Source organism: Daphnia pulicaria, chromosome 2 (genome assembly GCF_021234035.1).
Source record: "Daphnia pulicaria isolate SC F1-1A chromosome 2, SC_F0-13Bv2, whole genome shotgun sequence".
Taxonomy (NCBI): domain Eukaryota; kingdom Metazoa; phylum Arthropoda; class Branchiopoda; order Diplostraca; family Daphniidae; genus Daphnia; species Daphnia pulicaria.
In genome coordinates this window covers 10,434,153-10,452,662 of record NC_060914.1, presented here as the reverse complement: position 1 = coordinate 10,452,662, position 18,510 = coordinate 10,434,153, and the positions used below count along the sequence as shown (strand labels likewise).

Here is an 18,510-nt window from a genome sequence, read left to right as displayed (position 1 = left end):
CTTAAGAGAGAATGTGCCTCACATCGTTGAAGACAATGACAGTAGTAAGTACTGATTTAACTAGTTCATACTGGACATTGGTTCATACTACAGGAAACATTACTAATCAAAGCAATTTTATTTATCTTTTTTACATGACAACATAATACCTCTTTCAGGATGTCTAAATTGATTTGTTGACCACCAGTTAGAATCTTTTAGGCACACATGTTGATCTGTGTTGGACAGTCTGGTGTTGGACAGTCTTGGGAACTCGTTAAATATTTAGTGGGACAGTCTTTATGAACATATCTCTTTGGCTGCTGCAAACCTATTGGATAATACAGATACTCTAATAAATTACTTATTTTTGAGTATAGAAACCAATACATACCGAAAGAGTTAAAGACAATAGTGGATGAGTGGATGTTTGCTGACGGGAAACTCGTGGATGACACACTCATAGCGTATTACGATATGGCATTGAGGAAAGATGAAAATTTACGTGGACAAACTCTCAACCTAGACAATTAAAATGGGTTTTTCTTGTCAAGCACCATGGGCCATTCTGTGTAGGAAGTAGGAAGCCTAATAACCATAGCCTTCTAACTAGAGAAGGCTATGATAATAACTCGTTATCGGACAGACCACAGACGAGAGACGACATCACGACATTGGCAACTGTTAGATCTCTATTCCCTGCTTCCCGCTTATTATAAACTTTTCTGTTACCGCTTAACTTTCGTATGAGATGAAAATGAGATCAACAAAGACAATAGGAGTGATGCCAAATTGCTTATTTATAAAACTTGACGTTGCCTAATAAATGATTTTTAAAATAATTTGTCACGTATCAAACTGTTGACTGAACTCCATTCTACTATCTAATATTTCCATGAAATAAAAAATAATTGAAATTCCCTTTCTTTTACATTTTATTTTCATACTCATACCTTTGAAATTTTTTAGAAGTATGCTTTTGGAAAAGACCGCTAGATGACTCTAGAAGTGTAGAAATTTCGAACATCTCAACTGAACACTTTCAAAGTGAGAGTTCAAAAACCTAACAGAAAATAAGTCGATTCAAGTTTTGAATTCAGTTTTGATATCAATTGGTGGTCCATTTACCATCGTTGACATATTGTAACCTCCAATCAATACATCATATATACTACATCACGAATCTCCTACTCTTCAATTCACTTGTAAACTCAACTTTCGATCAATTAGGCACCCTGCTGAACTATAAAGATCGTAACCCATTAAAACCCAGTATTGTCTGCTATAGTAGCTCTCACGCTCCGAAGATTTCCGGTGGGACGTATGATTAACCCCTGAGGATCGTCAACCGTTACCGTTCACTCGGTAACGCTATAAAGGCGGTCGAATTAAGACTCAGAATGCTGCACAATCAAGTACGAGCTTGCACCCACTAACACCCAGCAGGTTAATATACCACTTCAATAACCTTTCCTTTTAGCTTTTTAACATTTTAAATATAGTTTGCCATTAAATTAAAAGTCAAATTGGCAACAACCAATTTCGCAATAAAAGTTAAAATCATTCAAATCCGGCCGCTTGGTTCGGACGAGGAAGAATAACAGAATGGACAGGAGAAAGTTTTTCTTATTCTATTCTCAAACAAATCACAGCATAGAAAAGGATAGTTAAAGCATTCAAAACCAACAAAGTCTATTTTGGTTGAATTCCGCACGAGGAAAAAATCAAATAATCTCATCCAGCAGCTTGCATGGCCAACGAAACGAAGAAACCGTAATAATAGCGCCGCACTGCACACTTTTCGAGCAGCCAGCAGGCAGTTGAGTAAACATATGGGGTGCTGGAATCGCTTTGGTTGTGGCCAGCTTGATCATGTTCGTTGTTTACTTGACGGTAATAATAAGAGACACATCATCCAAAGTTGGCGAAAATGTTATATTAGTTTGTTTGATTCTGCACAGCGATAGGACGTCAAACACCGACGACGAACATGAACACAAATGATGGAAAAAGTAGCGTAGCATATCGCTTTGACGTGCACATTTCAACCCTAATTGGATATTTACGAAAATTTGGCGTTCTAATACAATATTACACAATTAAATACTATCGAATTTGTAATTGAATAAAAGTTGATGGCAATTAGACTCGATTTTTGGCAGTTTGGTGTGTAGATGCTAATGAATATTTGGTTCATATTGTTTTATATTTTAAACATTTTCATTTCACCGATATTATAAAACGTCCGTCAAAATCCCTACAATCGAAATAAGTGACATACGCGGTCCGAATAACATTGTGCGGCATAACAAACTGGACTTTTACAGTTGTCCTTGACTTGTTCAAACTTCAGCACTTATCAATAGATAATTAAGATGCCCTGTCATCGTGATAGAAAACCTTGGAGTTCGTCTCGAATGTGCTTGCCGCTATGAAACTAGATCGAGTTCAATAAGCGCTCGTCAGTCATTTATTCATCGCAACAAGATGCCACGCTTTTTCCAGGGTCCTCGTTGCAAAAACGCAGTTGGACTTGATGGCAAAATTGCCGTGATCACGGGAGCCAATACCGGCATCGGGAAAGAGACTGCCCGTGAACTCAGCAAAAGAGGTAAGCCAGAAAAGTAGAAATGATAAATATAGGTACTTTTAGTGACTGTTTCCTACTGTCTATTGATGAAAACAAATATTCAAAATAACAAATTTTAAAACATACGACCGCGCATCATCAGGAGCTGAAGTGGTTCTGGCTTGTCGTGACCTGAACAAAGCCGAAGAAGCTGCAGACGAGATTTCGAAGGAGACGGGCAATAAAGTCACGACTTTGAAATTGAATTTAGCTTCTCTGAAATCGATTGGCGCTGCTGCTGAGGAGCTCAGGGCCCGTCATCCCCATATTCATATTCTCATCAACAATGCAGGTACATAACTAACGAAATATAGGCTCAGATTTTACACACATCGAAATGTGTTTTGTATATTTTTCTATAGGAATTATGACGTGCCCCCAATGGAAGACGGAAGACGGTTTTGAGATGCAATTTGGCGTCAACCATTTGGGATCTTTTCTATGGACTCTTCTTCTGCTAGACAACATCAAACAAGCTGCACCTTCTCGCATTGTCAATCTTTCTTCTGCCGCCCACACTAGTCAGTGCGCTGGCCGCCAAATTTCCCCCTTAATTTTTATTCGCATTGCGTCTTGACATGTTTGAAACTTTACAGATGGTAAGATTTATTTCGACGACCTGATGTTGGCAAAAAATTACACGCCCCTACGAGCATACTGCCAAAGCAAGTTGGCAAATGTCCTCTTCACCCAGGAACTCGCTAGACGACTCGAAGGTATTGATTTCAATTCAAAATTTGCACCAAGTTGCATCATCGTTTTAAAAAGAAATTGAGAACTCTATACATTTTGCGTACCTTATATGGTACCATGCAATTTTGTTATTTGAAGGAACTGGCGTATCCGTTTTTGCCGTACATCCAGGCGCGGTAAAAACGGAACTGGGGCGCCACATTAACGAATCGATGAACTCGTGCGTTGATGGCACTCTTCAATTTGTTAGTCGTTACGTCTTTAAGACGCCAGAGATGGGAGCCCAAACAAGTATTTACTGTGCCACAGAGGAATCTTTGACAGAACTGAGTGGACATTATTTTAGGTCATTCCCTACTAGATTTATTGATATAAAGTGTCATTGATGTTTTCTCACCAAATCTTACGTGGCTATCGTTATTTCTTTAAAAAAAAACATTTTTGTCTTATTATTACAGTGACTGTGCTAAGAAGAAACCTGCGAAGCAAGCTAATGATAAAAAAGCAGCCGAGCGCTTGTGGAAAATGAGCGAAGAATTAGTTGGTCTCAATTCTTTTAAAAACCCATCGGAGTAGTTGATCAAACTAACAAAATTATAAAAACTGCTCAAGTATCATTTTGAACGTTCTTGAATATTCGACGAAGCATTAAATTCAATGAAAATACTTCAGAAATATAAAATTTGTTTCGGACGCATTTATGTTTTAATAGACTATATCGCAAAGGTTAAATTTAAAAAAGTGCTATTTGGTTTCTTAACATCCTGTACAATTACAGGATTTTTAAGCGACCGATAAAAGAATAACAAATAACTGGGACAGAAAAAGAATTTAATATGGAAATTTAAATAATGAAGGCAGTTGAGTATATAGGCCTACTTATTCCCCAAATAATCCTATAGTTATAGTTACGCACTCTATACTATAAGGCCATTGCATTTGCAATTGCCATTGCCAAGCATTCAAGGTCCTTGCTGGCCTTTAACAGTTTCGCCCTTTATTCTTTCAATGAAGCTAAAATCGGCTGAAATTTATGACGACGATTTTTTGAAAATGTCCTTCAGCTATGTCCACTTAAGGATGGCATCCTGGCAAACTTTGTTCAGTTAGCCGAACTGCCGAACAATCTTCCAATCTTCCTTCCATAACATTTATTGACAAAAGAACTTATGAATTTATTATGAACAAAAGAAACAACCTTTTTTTTCGTCGGCGAGGTTTAATTACCATGATAAAGCAAGAAACAAGAGAAGGAAAAAAAAGCTGTTAGCTGATGCAGCGATTGATGGCGAGTAGAAAAAGCCTGGGGAAAGAAATGGATAAATGTCTCTAGATACGATTTCTACTCAGTTGGAACCGCAATCCGAGCTAGAGTCGGTTTCATCACCATCGCAGTCGTAAAAATTAGAAAAAGCTGCTTAGCCCGAGAGACGGACAGTGACGTCCCAACAGCAGTCAAGAAAGGAAGCTGGTGTGCCTCAATAACTGCGACAAATAAAAAAATTGTGAACTGGTGGGAAAAGCTATCAGTTAATAACGATCACGGTCGGTCATACTTTTGGTATTGACGCGATTGGGTTGTCGATTAGACTGGTTCAAACATTTCATCACGAACGTTTTGGTAAGTTTCATATTAAAAATACTGACTAACTGATTTCGCCGGACTGGTAACTGATGCGTGACATGGCCGTATATGATAGCTAGCTGAGTGGAAGCTATGGGTTCGGCTCGTCTGGCATTTTGTTTTAACGTTACCAGGGTCAATCGCCACTAAACTGGTTTTACTTTTTTATTAGTTTTCAAGCGATTCTTTTGAAATATATTTAAAAAAAAGAATATCCAGTTATCCACACTAGCCCTGACTACAATTTTAAATCGCATTTTATCTAACCTTCTTTCAGGCAATTCGTCTTGATCCTTGAAATGCACATGTGAAATTTAAGTAGCCGAAAATCTTTACAATCAAGAATGTCTATCAAAGACGGAAAGAGTAATCCCACACCAGCCGACACCAGCTAGCGCTAGCTCGTGTAGCACCGCCGAAGATGTTCTCGACGAGATTAAAAGCTGGATCCAGTCTAACGATTCTGCCAAGTTATACGACTATGCCGTTGCTCACGTTAAATCAAAAGTGAAGCGTGACCTGTTTTGTTTGGAAGCAACTTGGGTGGAGAGGCAGTACGTCAAAATCGTACTGGAAATGTGGTTGCGAGAGAGTTTAGAAAGATCATTTCAATACCAAGAGGATGAAGCAACAGACATAGGTACGGAAATGTCCGTCATTTTAGACGAATTGAATTCAATTAACTGCTTCGAAGATATTCGTTCGAAACTCAACGGAGCGACATCAAGACTGAAATATTGGTGCGACGGCGGTCCATTACATGAGTCACCACATTTCAAGTGTCAATATCTTCGGTTGATACTTGAGCAGAGGGATCTGTTTAGTACCATGCCCCGTTTCGTTATTCTGGTTTCGAGCTATTCGAAACAATTCAAGACTTTGTGCATAGAGAAAATGTTTTCCCGGTGCCTGAACGACATCGCCAAAGAGAAAACCAGCGGAGAGAAAAACCTCAATTTCATTTTCGCTTTGAACGAGCTCTTCCGAGTCGCTGATGAAGACATCAGGATACAAAAAATTTTGGAAGGAAACATTTATGAATGGGAAAATGAGGACCAAACTGGGCAAGATTTTGTCAACAAGTTGGTGGAAATTATTGCAATTAGTAGCAATGCCATAGAAAAGGAATTACCTCAATGGTTTCATCTTCTGCAATCAGACAAAGAGTGGACGCCGAGATTGTAGTTGTTGACCAAAGAGTTCTGCAAGAAACTCTTGTTACCAATGACAACTGAAATCAACCTCAAGGACGAGGACGGAAGAAAAATCATTTTCATTTACGGGACCACCGTTTTTATCAGTAAAATTATACAGGAAATGTTGAAACTTAACCGCGATCATTCCAATGACCGTGTACAGGAAATTCAAATTGTGGGATTGACATCGGTTCACGCGGTTCACGTCGACTGCGATTTGGAATCAAAGGACTGGCACGGAATAAATGTGGGCATCGTCACCCACAATCTGTATGTCGACCGCGATAACGTTTTATGGGATGTCTCTGGCAAAAATGGCAACGACAAAGTGGCGGGTGAGTTTATCTCTTCAATAATTATTCTAATAATGAAACAAAGTTAATTCGAAGCTGCTATCTCAAATAGAGGGACTTGGAACTGATCAAGCGGGTGAGAGCGGCGGAAATGTGTGCACATCATTTACGACGAGATCATCAACGCCGAACGATGGACGATAGTGTGTGACGGTGGTGACGGAAGTGACAGGCTGAACAGCGGCGATGTTGAAATCGGGCCAGACGGGGAAATTCAGAAATGGTCCAAAGAAAAATTTGAAAAAGTTTTTCCTTCCATGTCGACGTTTGATACCAAGGGAGAGAAACAGGAACACGGCACTATTCCTCATTCCGAGAACGCAATGAAAGCCGTTTTGGAAACGCTAGAAAAGATCGTCCCAAAACAAATCGTACAGAAGGTACAGATATCCAAGCCGATCACACTGATAGTTTTTTCATCAAAGGCATAGCGAAAGACGGTAGTACGATCACGGCTTCATTTTATCGTTCAATGACGAAACGGCAAACACTAATTTTTTGTCAAGGTAATACATACACCATAATTTTACAAAATGATTATTTTCGGCTACAAGTTAACCACATTTATTACAATAGGAAGCAAACATGGGCCAGGTGAAGGTGGATTTGGTGGTACCATCAAGTTTGAATGTACGGGGGGTCCAGAAACGTTTTTGAAAGGACACCAAGTTCCATTCGTCGGAAAGGATCAGCGCGAAGCAACAGCTGTACGGATGGGTGTCTACGAGGCAACGGGTACCGCCGGTTTTATGGGAATACCGTTCGGTGACGTCGGATTCATTCACAACCTCGACACATCACTGAAGTCGGCAGAGGATAATTTGGTAGGAAATTACATAGGCTTTGATAATGACGTTAGATTGAAAATGGAATGTACTGAAGAGAAACCTACTAGAAAGGAGTATGACCCAAAGATCAATTTTTATGCTAAATTAAATAAGACTATGTATGCGTCAATTGTTCCTTGTGATGACCGGAAATTCGCCCAAGTCCAGCCATTACACTTGGCAGCTGTAAAGAAAAAGGCCATCGTTCGCGAAAATCTCACTCAATACCTAGCCCAAGTAAATGAAAAGAAACTAATGATGGAATCATTCCAGACGTTGTTATCCAACCCGCTGGAATTCAAATCAAGTAGCATCGATGAATTGATCGATATAATGGAAAACAAGGAGGCTCAACTTCATCAGCTGTTATCCCAATAGCATCAGGGTTTAGAAAAGATTGGGTCTGTAAAATTTGTCAAACCAGCATTGAAAACGAAAACCGACGGTGTTAACTATGCTCTTGACACTTCCCCTCCCTTGCCCAATGGACGAATAATTGGACGCCGCCCTGTTGATTTCAGGTCGGAACCACCCGTCGATGTTCGGTGTTCAGATGTTCTGCCGACGGTTGGCGGTGTCAATAACGTCCTCCACTGTATTTTCGGACGAGTAAATTCAAACGGGCTGTATGTGTGTATAATAATACGAATACGCTTCGCCAGCGTCTCGCCAAATTCATCCGGAATAGAGAAAATCAAACCAAAATCTCGACTTTCGTCGAACACTTCGTTTTGCGAATGGTAAATAGCTATGAATCAGATTTCCCCGTCGCCTGCCGCAAAAAAGCCGCTTACACGGTTACACCTTACTAACGAGTGACGAAAAAGATAAATTCAACTGGCAAGAAGACGACGAATCTGAGGAATTATTTCTGGAATACGCAAAATTTGTTGAGTCACCTTCCAGTGCACTGGACTTGACCGAATTGAAAATGTTGGCAGACATTCACTGTCTAACAATTCACGTCTATGAAGAGGAATCAATTTATTCATTCAAATTCAAAGTAACTTTAAAAATTCTGGCAGACGCAACCAACACTTCATTTTGTATGATGGAATTGGCGAATGGCAGCGTCTAGAAGCTAATTTAAAATAGGAAAAATTCTGCAAAACACTTGATCGTGATTTATTTGAATGTCAGCCCATCCAAACAGATTCCTTTCGAATGTTGATGGAGTGGCTCGAAACACACCACACGAGCGAGAACGTCATCACCGCTCTCAAGAAATTGAACCCGGAAATAGCTAGGAAAATCCCAGTAAAAATCTGGGTAATTAAACAGAGGCCTGGAATACTCCAGACGAATTATTTCGATTGCTGTTACAACGTTTATACAGGAATATTCAGAAACAGAAGACGAAGAGGGTGATGTAGAGATGAGGGATGATCATTCAATAGCACTAGCACAAGATCTTTGCTATTTGGCTGAGGCTGTATTGGAATACAACAACCGAAACATTAGCCCAATCTTCTATTTCAGTATCGTCAAAAAATATCATCCACAAGAATGGAAATGCTATTTTTTAATGCTTGAACTTTTCAATCGACGGGCAACGGTTCGTATTGATGAAGACTTAAGCAAGTTATCACTTAGTTTTTTATGTGATATAGATGACCGAATGTTAATTGGGATGGCTTCAATAAAAAATAAAATTGCGGAAACAGACAGAGATTCGGCTTTGGATCTAGAAAAATTTGTGCCACTGTTGAGTATGCTAGTAACGACATTCGATAAAGAGATTATTGACAAGCGTCAATTTTTAGAGCTCCAGGAACTTCAGTTAATTGGTTGGATTTACGAGCTGAAAAGCAAATTGTGGCATACGGAATTTGATCAACTATCGAGTGATCCGAACGAAAAAGAGCACAACAAACTAAAGAAAGAGGCCATCCACATGTTATTGGAACTGGAAATTAAAGAAGGAAATGGATTTGGTGACGAATTGATTGAAGGGATAGAAGACCTGAAGTTAATTGTAACTAAACTACACGATAATCTGTATCCGGGCAAGAACAACCCCTACCAAAAACCTGTACAAAGAAATGTGGAAGAGATCATATCAATAATGATGGATGACATCATAAATGAAAACCAACTGACGCAGAATAAATACACCAGAATGCTGAATGATATAAAAATTAAAGTTGGGGAATCCAAAATAAAGTCAGAAAGTATAGAAGAACGCAAAATAAAGAAACTAATAAACAAGTGGCAGACAACTGGTTTAGAACTGAATGACCAATCGGTAGTCGAGTTTCTCTACGTTTACGATTACTCTCTAAGAAACGCTGTGTTGAAAAAGGGAAACATGACCATGCTTTGAAAATATTCTAAATTCTATGTTTTCAAAACGGAAACACAAAGTTTAAAAAATGGAATAAATTTCTTTTTCTCATTTTTACCTTCGCGCCACTTTTGACATTAAACCTAATAAACGCCCCTCATTAAACGACACATGATTTAACTAAACATTGCGTTAAGAAAAGGTAAAAATGTTAACTTTTTGCATCTCTTTTGGCGGGATGTAAAAAACAAACATTTTGAAACATCAATAAATGAAATAAGTATATATCGCGTGAATTGATTTGATAATCAAGTTTATTGCAAACCTTATCTTTAGTTTGAATACATCCTAGCAGAAAATTATCAACGGCTTGTTTCCTCCAAATTTCACACAGCGGCGGTAGAATAATTATTCAACATATTTAATAAAAGGCCCATGCCATTCATTTGATATGGCTGCGATGGGTATTGAACTCGGGACTCCCGGGTCCCAGTTCAATGCTGATCCACTGTGCCATTCTAGATATATATAGAATCCTTCACAATCATGGCATATTAGACGATGACGATGGGCGTTGGGACCATTGAAAATTTTTCCGAATATCCAAACATCACTTCCAATTCGCTTCGTAGCACCCATCACACACACCACACAAATGAATTAAAAAACATTATGTGAGCCATTTGGCGACACACTCGATGCATAGATATGCTTAGTCAACTATATCGACGGACAAACTAGATGTATAGGCCATTTCACGCACCGTGCCTATGCACGTTACGTATGTTTAGGCAATACGCATACATATAGCATACGAAAGAAACAGTACCTAATGAAAAGCTTTTTTTACACTAATTGTATTAAAGTATGTTGACTGATAGTACTTTTGGGACTTAAAGTACTTAATCTCTTGAATCGTAGTTATTTGAAAAAGTTGTTTATGGCTTTCTTGAAACTATGTTTGGATTTGTCCCCTCAATGAATTTTTTTTATCTAATAAAATGAATATAAAGAGGATGCAGAGGATTAGATTTTCACCAAACTAAGTATAAATGCATTAGCTGCAAATTAAGGTATTCAACTTTAAAGTTAATTCATTTATTTATGTAGATAAAATTTTGTAAGAATTTCGAGAAATATGCAAATAAGGGGAGGGATAACAAGGCCATGGCTTTCAGCATAGCCTGGGGTTCTTTCGGGGCGGTTAGGTTAAAAACAAAAAGAAAACAAATGTGTTTGGTTGGGGGGAATCATTTTTGTTTCGAAAAAAAATTCTAAACATCGTGTGTCGGAGGAGGTGACAAACAAGTCATGTTTAGATATAGCAAAACATTAGTTTCCTTTTAGAACACAGCGTTTCTTAGAGAGTACGCTGTACAGCAGATATGTACGAATAAAGGTGATGAACATAAATTCCAACTACGCGACACACAGAGAGTGGCTATGACGACTTTACTAATACACAAAAGAACAACCACGTTGACTCAAGTATCAACTGGCGAGGGCAAGTCTCTCATCGTCACTGGAGTTGCAATTGCATTTGCTCTCTCACGAAATAAAGAAAACCAAAACCAAAAAATTGACGTCATTACCAGTAACGACATGCTAGCTCTTCGCGATTCCAATTTATCTGTGGCCGAAGGTGGGATGCGCAACCTCTACGAATTTTTCAATATTAGCGTTGCAAACAATTGCAGTCAATCGGTTCACAATCGAACCAAAGCCTACAATGCAACCGTCGTCTACGGACAGCTGGCCAACTTCCAGCGAGATTATCTGATGGACTACTTCTACCATCATAACATTCGAGGTGACCGAACGATGGACCTTGTTATTATTGACGAAGTAGACTGCATGCTGCTCGACCGCGGCAACAATACTCTCTATCTGTCGCACGATATCCCGGGCATGGAGACGCTAGAATCAGTTTACGTTTTCATTTGGGAAAAAGTTTGCACTTCTTCCATCGAAACAGATGTTTCAATCCTGAAAGAGTCTGTTAAAAAGGCTGTCCTTTACGATCTCTACGTGGCAATAACTAAGGAAGATTTGAAATCAATTCACGCTCAATTAGAAAACGACCCATCAGAAACGAATGCACTATGGAACTATCTAATCGAAGACAAAATCATCGACGCAGAAGGGCAGCTGTTGATGAAAAACGGAATCCCGAATATCAATTATCAAGAAAATCTAAATCCCAAGATCGCCTTTTATTTCCGCAAAGTTGCAGAACGCGAGCGTCACATCCGAATACCCGACCATTTGATGCCCTTCGTCGATCGACACCTAAACTCTTGGATAGACAACGCTTTTCATGCTCTGGAACTAGAAATCGACAAGGACTACGTTGTCGACCAAGATCGAACTGATACAAGTCCAGATCTTAATCCACAAGTAATTATCATCGATCCGGACACGGGGACTGACCAAATTTCAACCCAGTGGGACGAAGCCCTTCATCAATTTATTCAGCTCAAGGAAGGTTGCAAGTTGACACTTCAAAGTCTCAAAACCATTTTTATTTCCAACGCGACCTACATGAAGAAATACGAAAAACTAGCCGGAGTGTCCGGTACGCTGGGGACTAAAACCGATCGAACCTTCATGGAGAGAAATTATAAATGCCTTTATTTCGTCATTCCGATAGCTTTCGAAAAACGCTTTCATCTTAAACCACCGAAGGTATTAAAATCAAAAGAAACCTGGTTGAAAACCATCATCAAGGAAACTGAGCAGACAATTCTTACTACCGATCGCCATGACGCTCGTTCCGTCGTCATATTTTGTCACTCCATCAAATCCGTTAACCTCATTCACAAAAGCTTGAAAAGTTCTGAATTAATCAATGCCGATAACATCCATTGCTACACGCGTGACTTCGAGAAATTCGCTTTCGAAAGTCAATCACTGGAGGTTGGTCACGTCATCGTTACCACCAACTTGGCCGGACGAGGGACCAACATAAAAATCAGCGAAAAACTCAGAAAGAACGGAGGACTTCACATTTGTCTGACCTTTTTACCGAAAAATGAGCGGATTGAGGAGCAAGCTATGGGACGTTCAGCTAGAAATGGAGCTCCTGGCAGCGGAATATTAATCTTGTGCGACGAGTTGGCACACTCAACATCCAGAGGAGGACAAAAGTAGGGCGCTGGTAAATTTGAGAGTATGAAAATAGAGCGTCAATGGCAAGAGTCGCAACGGATGTCCAGTTTCGAGGACGATGCCAGAAACATCGAACACGAAGAAACATTTTTTGGGGACTTTTCAGTTGATTACATCAGTACAACGAATGAGTTGAAATATCGAGAACATGAAGATCAGGAAATCAAAATAATATGCGATAGCATCCTAGACAAATGGGCTCTTTGGCTTGACGAAACGGTTGACCAGCTGGAACTATCTTTTTCCTATTACATGGAAGAATTCAAAGATTTCATAAGCGAATTCAAATTGCTGTGTGCCAAATATCTGGCCACACAAAAGAAAAAAACAAATCTCTCAACAGCAGCTGACATGTTGAAACCACTCATGACATTAAACGACTGCTTCTGCTACCCATCCGCTTTTTACTATTATGCTTTTGTTTTATTCCGAGGAGACCTAGAAAAAGATAAAGCAATATTTATTCGAACCTTGCGTACTTGCGAATCCATGCTGAACCAACACGTAGACATGGAACTTACTTTTTACCGCAAAGTTACGCAGACAAATCGACACCAAACACCTTCTTTTTGCGCTGTTGATGGCTACAAACAGCAAAAGGACAATACGGTTCAGCTTTTGGAATATTTTATCGGCAACATTCGCTCTTTACTGGGCAATAATTACTGCTGCGCTTCGGATCTTAAACAAGCAGGAATCGTTCCTCCGAAAGAATTGGAATTTTTTAAACGAACAGCTAAAAATTTCAAATTGTTTTACGAAAAAAATACAAGTCGATTCCAACCGTTTGGCAAAACAGTTGAAGAATCAAAGAAGAACAAAATTTGTCCCGATAAAGTGGAAAAATGATTTCATTCACTGGTGAAGTCTACAAAATGCACCGTTTGTAAGATCAACAGTTGCGACACAATTCCGTTTCCAAATGATATTATTAGTAAAGTGAAAGAAAACGGAGCAACAACAAAATCGAATTTAGAAACTGCTATCGAGCAGGTAGCTTACGACTACGGAGTGAGTGCATCAACTCTGAATAAAACACTTGATTTGGTTTTCAAAATGGGCCTGGCTGAAAAGGATATCGAAAAAGAATTAGAAAAGCAGATCGAAGAGAAACTTGAAAAGGAAAGTTCGATCCTGTGCACTAGAAAGTCTTTTTGGAAGAAACTCGTCGATGAGGAAGCATTGCAAGTTATCGATGGGGGCAAATGTTCCAACATGAAATGCGTTATCGTGTCGGAAAAGGATTGTGAAATCGAACCCAAACTCGACGTAGCAAATCGCTCAATTACATTAGACTTTGGGTTCGACATAAAATACAATCTGGATGAAAATCGAAACATTTACGTTTTATTCAATCCAACGTACGCCAACAGAACTGAACTGGAGAGAGGGGAAAAATTGATTTTCAGCAAACAGTACGTTGAAGATACTTTAACGGAAGAAGAATATCTTCAGAGAAAGACAAACTTCGAGTACAACAAAATCGCAAAACTCAATTTAGAAAACCTCAAAAAAGTCAACCTGAACCAGTTTGGTCGACTGGGAAGAGATGACTTGAGTCGAGTTAAGATTGATTCGTCTGAACAAGAAAGAATCTGGAATGCTTTGGTATAGCAAAATATTATTGACGAATTTGGTAATCTCTCGTCTGAGTAAGATGACCAACATTTTAGTTATTCCGACTGTCCTGCTTACGAAGACACAGTCGTGCGTCTGGTCGGTCGAAAGTTCGCTGCCGAAATTGTTAAGCGTTACTGGCTGAAGGCTGCTGAGAAGCACTTGACGTATGAAGGGGGGAAAAACTTTAAGGCGAAACAAGAAACGGACGAGAAAAATTTGCGACTCAAAGCAATAGATGTACTGCCTTTGAAGCCCTATCGAGATATGCTGAGCGATCTTATGGCTGCGCACGTCATCTCTGGCACTCGGGTCACAGAGGATGCATCGGTAGATTTGGAAGAGGAAGTTAAAAAAATTGAAAATGTCGACGAAGAGGAATGTAAATGTATCGTAGAGTTTCTGAGAAGCCGCCAACCAGTGTATGCGCCCAGGATGAAAGACTTTGACATTGTGCTCGACTTTATCGAAGCAGACGTTCGCAACATTCCAAAATTGAATAACATTTTCAGCGAACTCTACACATTCGATTTAGTGGGACTCAATCAAGTCATCGGTAGCCTATTAAAGATCGTGAAAGATCGTGGAAAATGGTTTGTCTGACATCAGCGATATCAACGATTATCATTGCCGGGGGTGCCGCATCTGTGGGCGTCGGAGCGTTCCTGGTTTACAGCAAAATATTGAAGTTCGGAATTTGCAAAAATTTGTTCTTTAGTGGCGGTCTCTCTGCCATTTTATACGCAGTTACAACCATTTTAACGCGCGGCAACTTTACTTGGGCCGATTTCACTCTCCAAAGGCTTAGAAGTGTCATCGGGAAAGCTAAGCCCATCGACAAGATCAAAACTATTTTGGAATTGTTAAATTCACATGATATCGAGACATCCGACCAAGATCTTAAAAACGCAATCAGAATGACCATCGAATCGGAGAGACGGATGCGACAAAGCAGGAAACAAATAACGGCTCAAAGATAAGCATTTTTATCAGATAAGACCTAACTGATCAAGCCAAAAAATAAGTTCTCCTTCCACAGCCGGATACATTCTCAATTGGTTCTTTATTTGTGACTTTCTAAAAGCGCAAATCAACAAAATTATTGACAAAAACTCTGAAAAAATTAAAGAAACGTTGGCCCAACTCCATCGTTTGCAAGGACAACAAAAAGCACGACTTTTGACTGATGAGAGAATAAAAGCTATCGCAGTTGAATGGTTTAAAGACGGTTGCGAATGGGTTTCGGAATTGGAAATCACCATCACCTCAAAGCTCGTTGAGATTGGCGAGAATCGACAAACGGGAGGTTTAATAATTTACGAGGTGTTCAATTCCGATATTCAATCCATTGAACAAATATTGGAAGACTTAAATACGAAAATGTGGATGGTGTGCAAGACTCGGACGCACTTACAAACGTTCATCTTGGATGTAAACAAAGATAACCTTCTACCATCACCATCGACGGCTGACGACTTTAACGTTGAAGAAAATAAGCGTTTCCTAAATAGAGCGATGACTGATTTGAAATGTGAACTGGCCAGAAAAGCAGAAAAGGTCGTAGAAATATTGACTCAAAAAGTACATCAAATCACCTCTGACCATATCACACAACTTACGAATACTAATCCTTAAACTGTCAACCGCTTCCTGTAATATGTCTAGAATCGATATTTTAACTGTTGGCTTACCTTAGAATCCATTTTGAGGGTAGAATCATTATGTACCGGTCCGGTTTTTTCTGTCTCTGTAGCAACTCTTTACTGCAATTACTCTAATAAAAAAAAATACAGAAATCTGTTAGATACTCGAATAATTATTTGTTTTTGATTACTCTGAAAGAGAAACCAATACATACCGAATAACTGTAGTGGATGGGAAGATCCGACTATGGGGTGCCGTTTTCCCCTTCTATCAGCATACAAAGGAATAGAAAAATATTTAAACAAAAATCAATCATGGATCAAATGGATCAAACATGAATCAAACCAAATCAAACACGGATTAAACAAAAATCAATGTTTTTAACAGCGATCAAACCACATCTAACAGAGATCAAACACAATTAATCGATTAACAATTAATGAAATAGGGATGACGTCAATGGTAAGGTTATACTAAATAGCAGTTGCTGATATAAATTTGTAAAAACATAAGAAATCATTTCAAAAAGAGGAAATTGATCAGAAATGCTGGAATCAAACGGGAAATCCAAGAGAAATAATTGAATAAATATGCGAATAAAATTATTTGTTTTTATTAAACTACAATGCTGTGTGTTATGTTCAAAGAAAAAACGAATGACATTTAAATTTTAAATCAAACAAAAATATATTTTGCAATTATCAAAGGAAAAATAAATGAAATAAATAGTATACGTTAACCATTAAATCAAATGGACAATGTTTATTATATGAAATATTTGTACACTAAATCTCATAAGAATCGAATATTTAACTAATCAATTAATAAATAGCGTACAATAATGCAGTGACCTATAAGCCTGAAATCTCTCTCAGTTTGTCGGAAAATGAAATATGATCGCCAAATTTGGCACGGCTCGCCTTTCTCGTACCATCACCGTCTGTCTAGGCGCTACAAGTATATTTGAAAAAAGCTGTCGACATCCAAACCGGTATTCAGTAAGGTAGCCAGTGTAATTACGTAATATCAATATGAATACCAACTAATAAACCCTCACAAGGAAATTCCCGATGCCTTGCCCGGCTGATAAGATTTTAATTAGGCAGCCACTTAGGCTATCTAGCAATTTTGGGACTAGAACGGGACTATAGAATATGACACGATGAAATTCAGCATGAGGGTTGTCGACAAAAGTCTCCAGCACCAACGAATGACCGTTTCAGCTTCTCGATAATTGGATGAAAGGTGGAGGGGATCGAAATTTTTTGCTTGGTGATTTTATTTACCCGGTATTTACCCATGCAATTTATGTTTTTCGTCTAATTCGTTGACAGCACCACAGAGCACTGCATTTTTTACGGATTTTTTGTATTGTTTCGTTCGTTCGTTTGTCTGTTTCTTTAAAAAAAATTCATATAAGCAGCAAGCATTGACATCAAGGCAGTGACATCGTAGGCTCGAACTAGATGTCCATTTTTGAAGCACCAATCCGTCTTCCTGTTGCGAAAAAAAGTAACCGTCTAAAAGCGGAGAGAAAAAAAAACACGAGCTCATTCAAAACCATCGAATGGTTGTTTAAATGAACATAAAAAAGGGGGCAAATTTCGGTAGTTTATACATATATATACATTTCCCGTACGTAATTTTTTTATTATTTTGCTGCTTCTGTTCGTTTGCGTCAAATCGGTGTCCTACTTCTTGACTAAGCCCTTATCCTTTCCGTTCTGTTGAAATCCGTGCCGAACGCTTCGGTCCATGTTTTGGCAGTAGCCTAAATGCATAGAGAAAGTGTCGCTGTGTATCTCGCCCACTGAGCTGACGCTGCGGGACAAGTACCAGTTGGCCGTGTTGCAGGAGAGAAAATATTTAGCGCATTTGCATCGCACTAAATTTAACTAAAGGGGAACACTTCTTGCAAATTTTAGGCTGAAATTAATTGCGCTAATAGGCCTATATCGGGAAAATCAGTGTATACAGGCCTATGTGGGCGGATGGATATCGGACGGAAGGAAAAAGGCGGACAAGCTTCTATTGAGCTGTGTATACACGGCATGATACTGTATTAGCCGCAAAAAGGTGACATGAAGCTAAAGGTGACATGCTAAATATTTACAATGCGTATTTTATCAATTATATGATAAAATGAATTGCACTAAATTTAGCGCATCGTGTGAATTTTAAAGTAAATCATAAGCGACATGCGCGCTTACATAGCGCTAGATCTATAGCGCGAAATATTTGACTTAATTATTTTTCGCGCAGTGAGCGGCCTAAAAAAGCAAATGGGCGACGCTTAGCACTAAAATCGCGAACGGACGCGCGGTAAGCGCTAAAATAACGGACGGGCAAGCGCTACTCTTCCGACCAGTCACCGCAATCGCTTCCATTGTTACGCCTGTTAATAAAATTTGATGCGATGCGTGTTAAGTAGCTTTAAATATATTTTAGCGCTTGCAGGTTTCGTAAATAATACGATAAAATGAATTGCTTAGACCT

At 39.0% G+C, this 18,510-nt stretch overlaps 2 protein-coding genes and 1 long non-coding RNA gene across 4 annotated transcripts; 2 read left to right on the top strand and 1 right to left on the bottom strand.

The window, feature by feature from the left end:
* Nucleotides 1-154: 154 nt before the first annotated feature.
* Nucleotides 155-18,271, bottom strand: LOC124326850. Its single transcript, XR_006915899.1, has 4 exons — nucleotides 18,258-18,271; nucleotides 4,949-4,951; nucleotides 374-567; nucleotides 155-310 (listed from the first exon to the last, which is right to left on the bottom strand). It is a non-coding gene; the product is annotated as an uncharacterized LOC124326850 (long non-coding RNA).
* LOC124326389 (retinol dehydrogenase 12-like) lies at nucleotides 2,439-4,279 on the top strand. Its single transcript, XM_046785178.1, has 7 exons — nucleotides 2,439-2,590; nucleotides 2,712-2,900; nucleotides 2,971-3,129; nucleotides 3,205-3,324; nucleotides 3,440-3,647; nucleotides 3,760-3,912; nucleotides 4,080-4,279. The coding sequence occupies exons 1-6, from the start codon at nucleotides 2,467-2,469 to the stop codon at nucleotides 3,875-3,877; spliced, it is 918 nt and encodes a 305-aa protein (XP_046641134.1). The 5' UTR covers nucleotides 2,439-2,466; the 3' UTR covers nucleotides 3,878-3,912; nucleotides 4,080-4,279.
* On the top strand, nucleotides 5,581-13,039 carry LOC124326060 (protein translocase subunit SecA-like). Of its 2 annotated transcripts, none has more exons than XM_046784665.1 (5): nucleotides 5,581-6,456; nucleotides 6,527-6,980; nucleotides 7,051-8,544; nucleotides 8,589-9,573; nucleotides 10,954-13,039. In XM_046784665.1, the coding sequence occupies exons 3-5, from the start codon at nucleotides 8,435-8,437 to the stop codon at nucleotides 12,733-12,735; spliced, it is 2,877 nt and encodes a 958-aa protein (XP_046640621.1). In that variant the 5' UTR covers nucleotides 5,581-6,456; nucleotides 6,527-6,980; nucleotides 7,051-8,434; the 3' UTR covers nucleotides 12,736-13,039. The 2 variants fall into 2 exon arrangements, with proteins under 2 accessions (XP_046640621.1, XP_046640622.1); XM_046784666.1 differs by having other exon boundaries at nucleotides 8,589-9,576; nucleotides 10,957-13,039.
* Nucleotides 18,272-18,510: the final 239 nt, after the last annotated feature.

What these genes read in the sequence shown, in the direction of transcription:
- LOC124326060 (XM_046784665.1), top strand. Translation starts at nt 8,435, where the DNA reads ATGTCAGCCCATCCAAACAGATTCCTTTCGAATGTTGATGGAGTGGCT. An exon ending in GAAATTGAACCCGGAAATAG is followed by an intron (nt 8,545 to 8,588) that starts CTAGGAAAATCC and finishes AAACAGAGGCCT; the next exon opens with GGAATACTCCAGACGAATTA. An exon ending in AGTTTCTCTACGTTTACGAT is followed by an intron (nt 9,574 to 10,953) that starts TACTCTCTAAGA and finishes TTTCTTAGAGAG; the next exon opens with TACGCTGTACAGCAGATATG.
- LOC124326389 (XM_046785178.1), top strand. Translation starts at nt 2,467, where the DNA reads ATGCCACGCTTTTTCCAGGGTCCTCGTTGCAAAAACGCAGTTGGACTT. An exon ending in TATTCTCATCAACAATGCAG is followed by an intron (nt 2,901 to 2,970) that starts GTACATAACTAA and finishes ATTTTTCTATAG; the next exon opens with GAATTATGACGTGCCCCCAA. An exon ending in TTCTTCTGCCGCCCACACTA is followed by an intron (nt 3,130 to 3,204) that starts GTCAGTGCGCTG and finishes GAAACTTTACAG; the next exon opens with ATGGTAAGATTTATTTCGAC.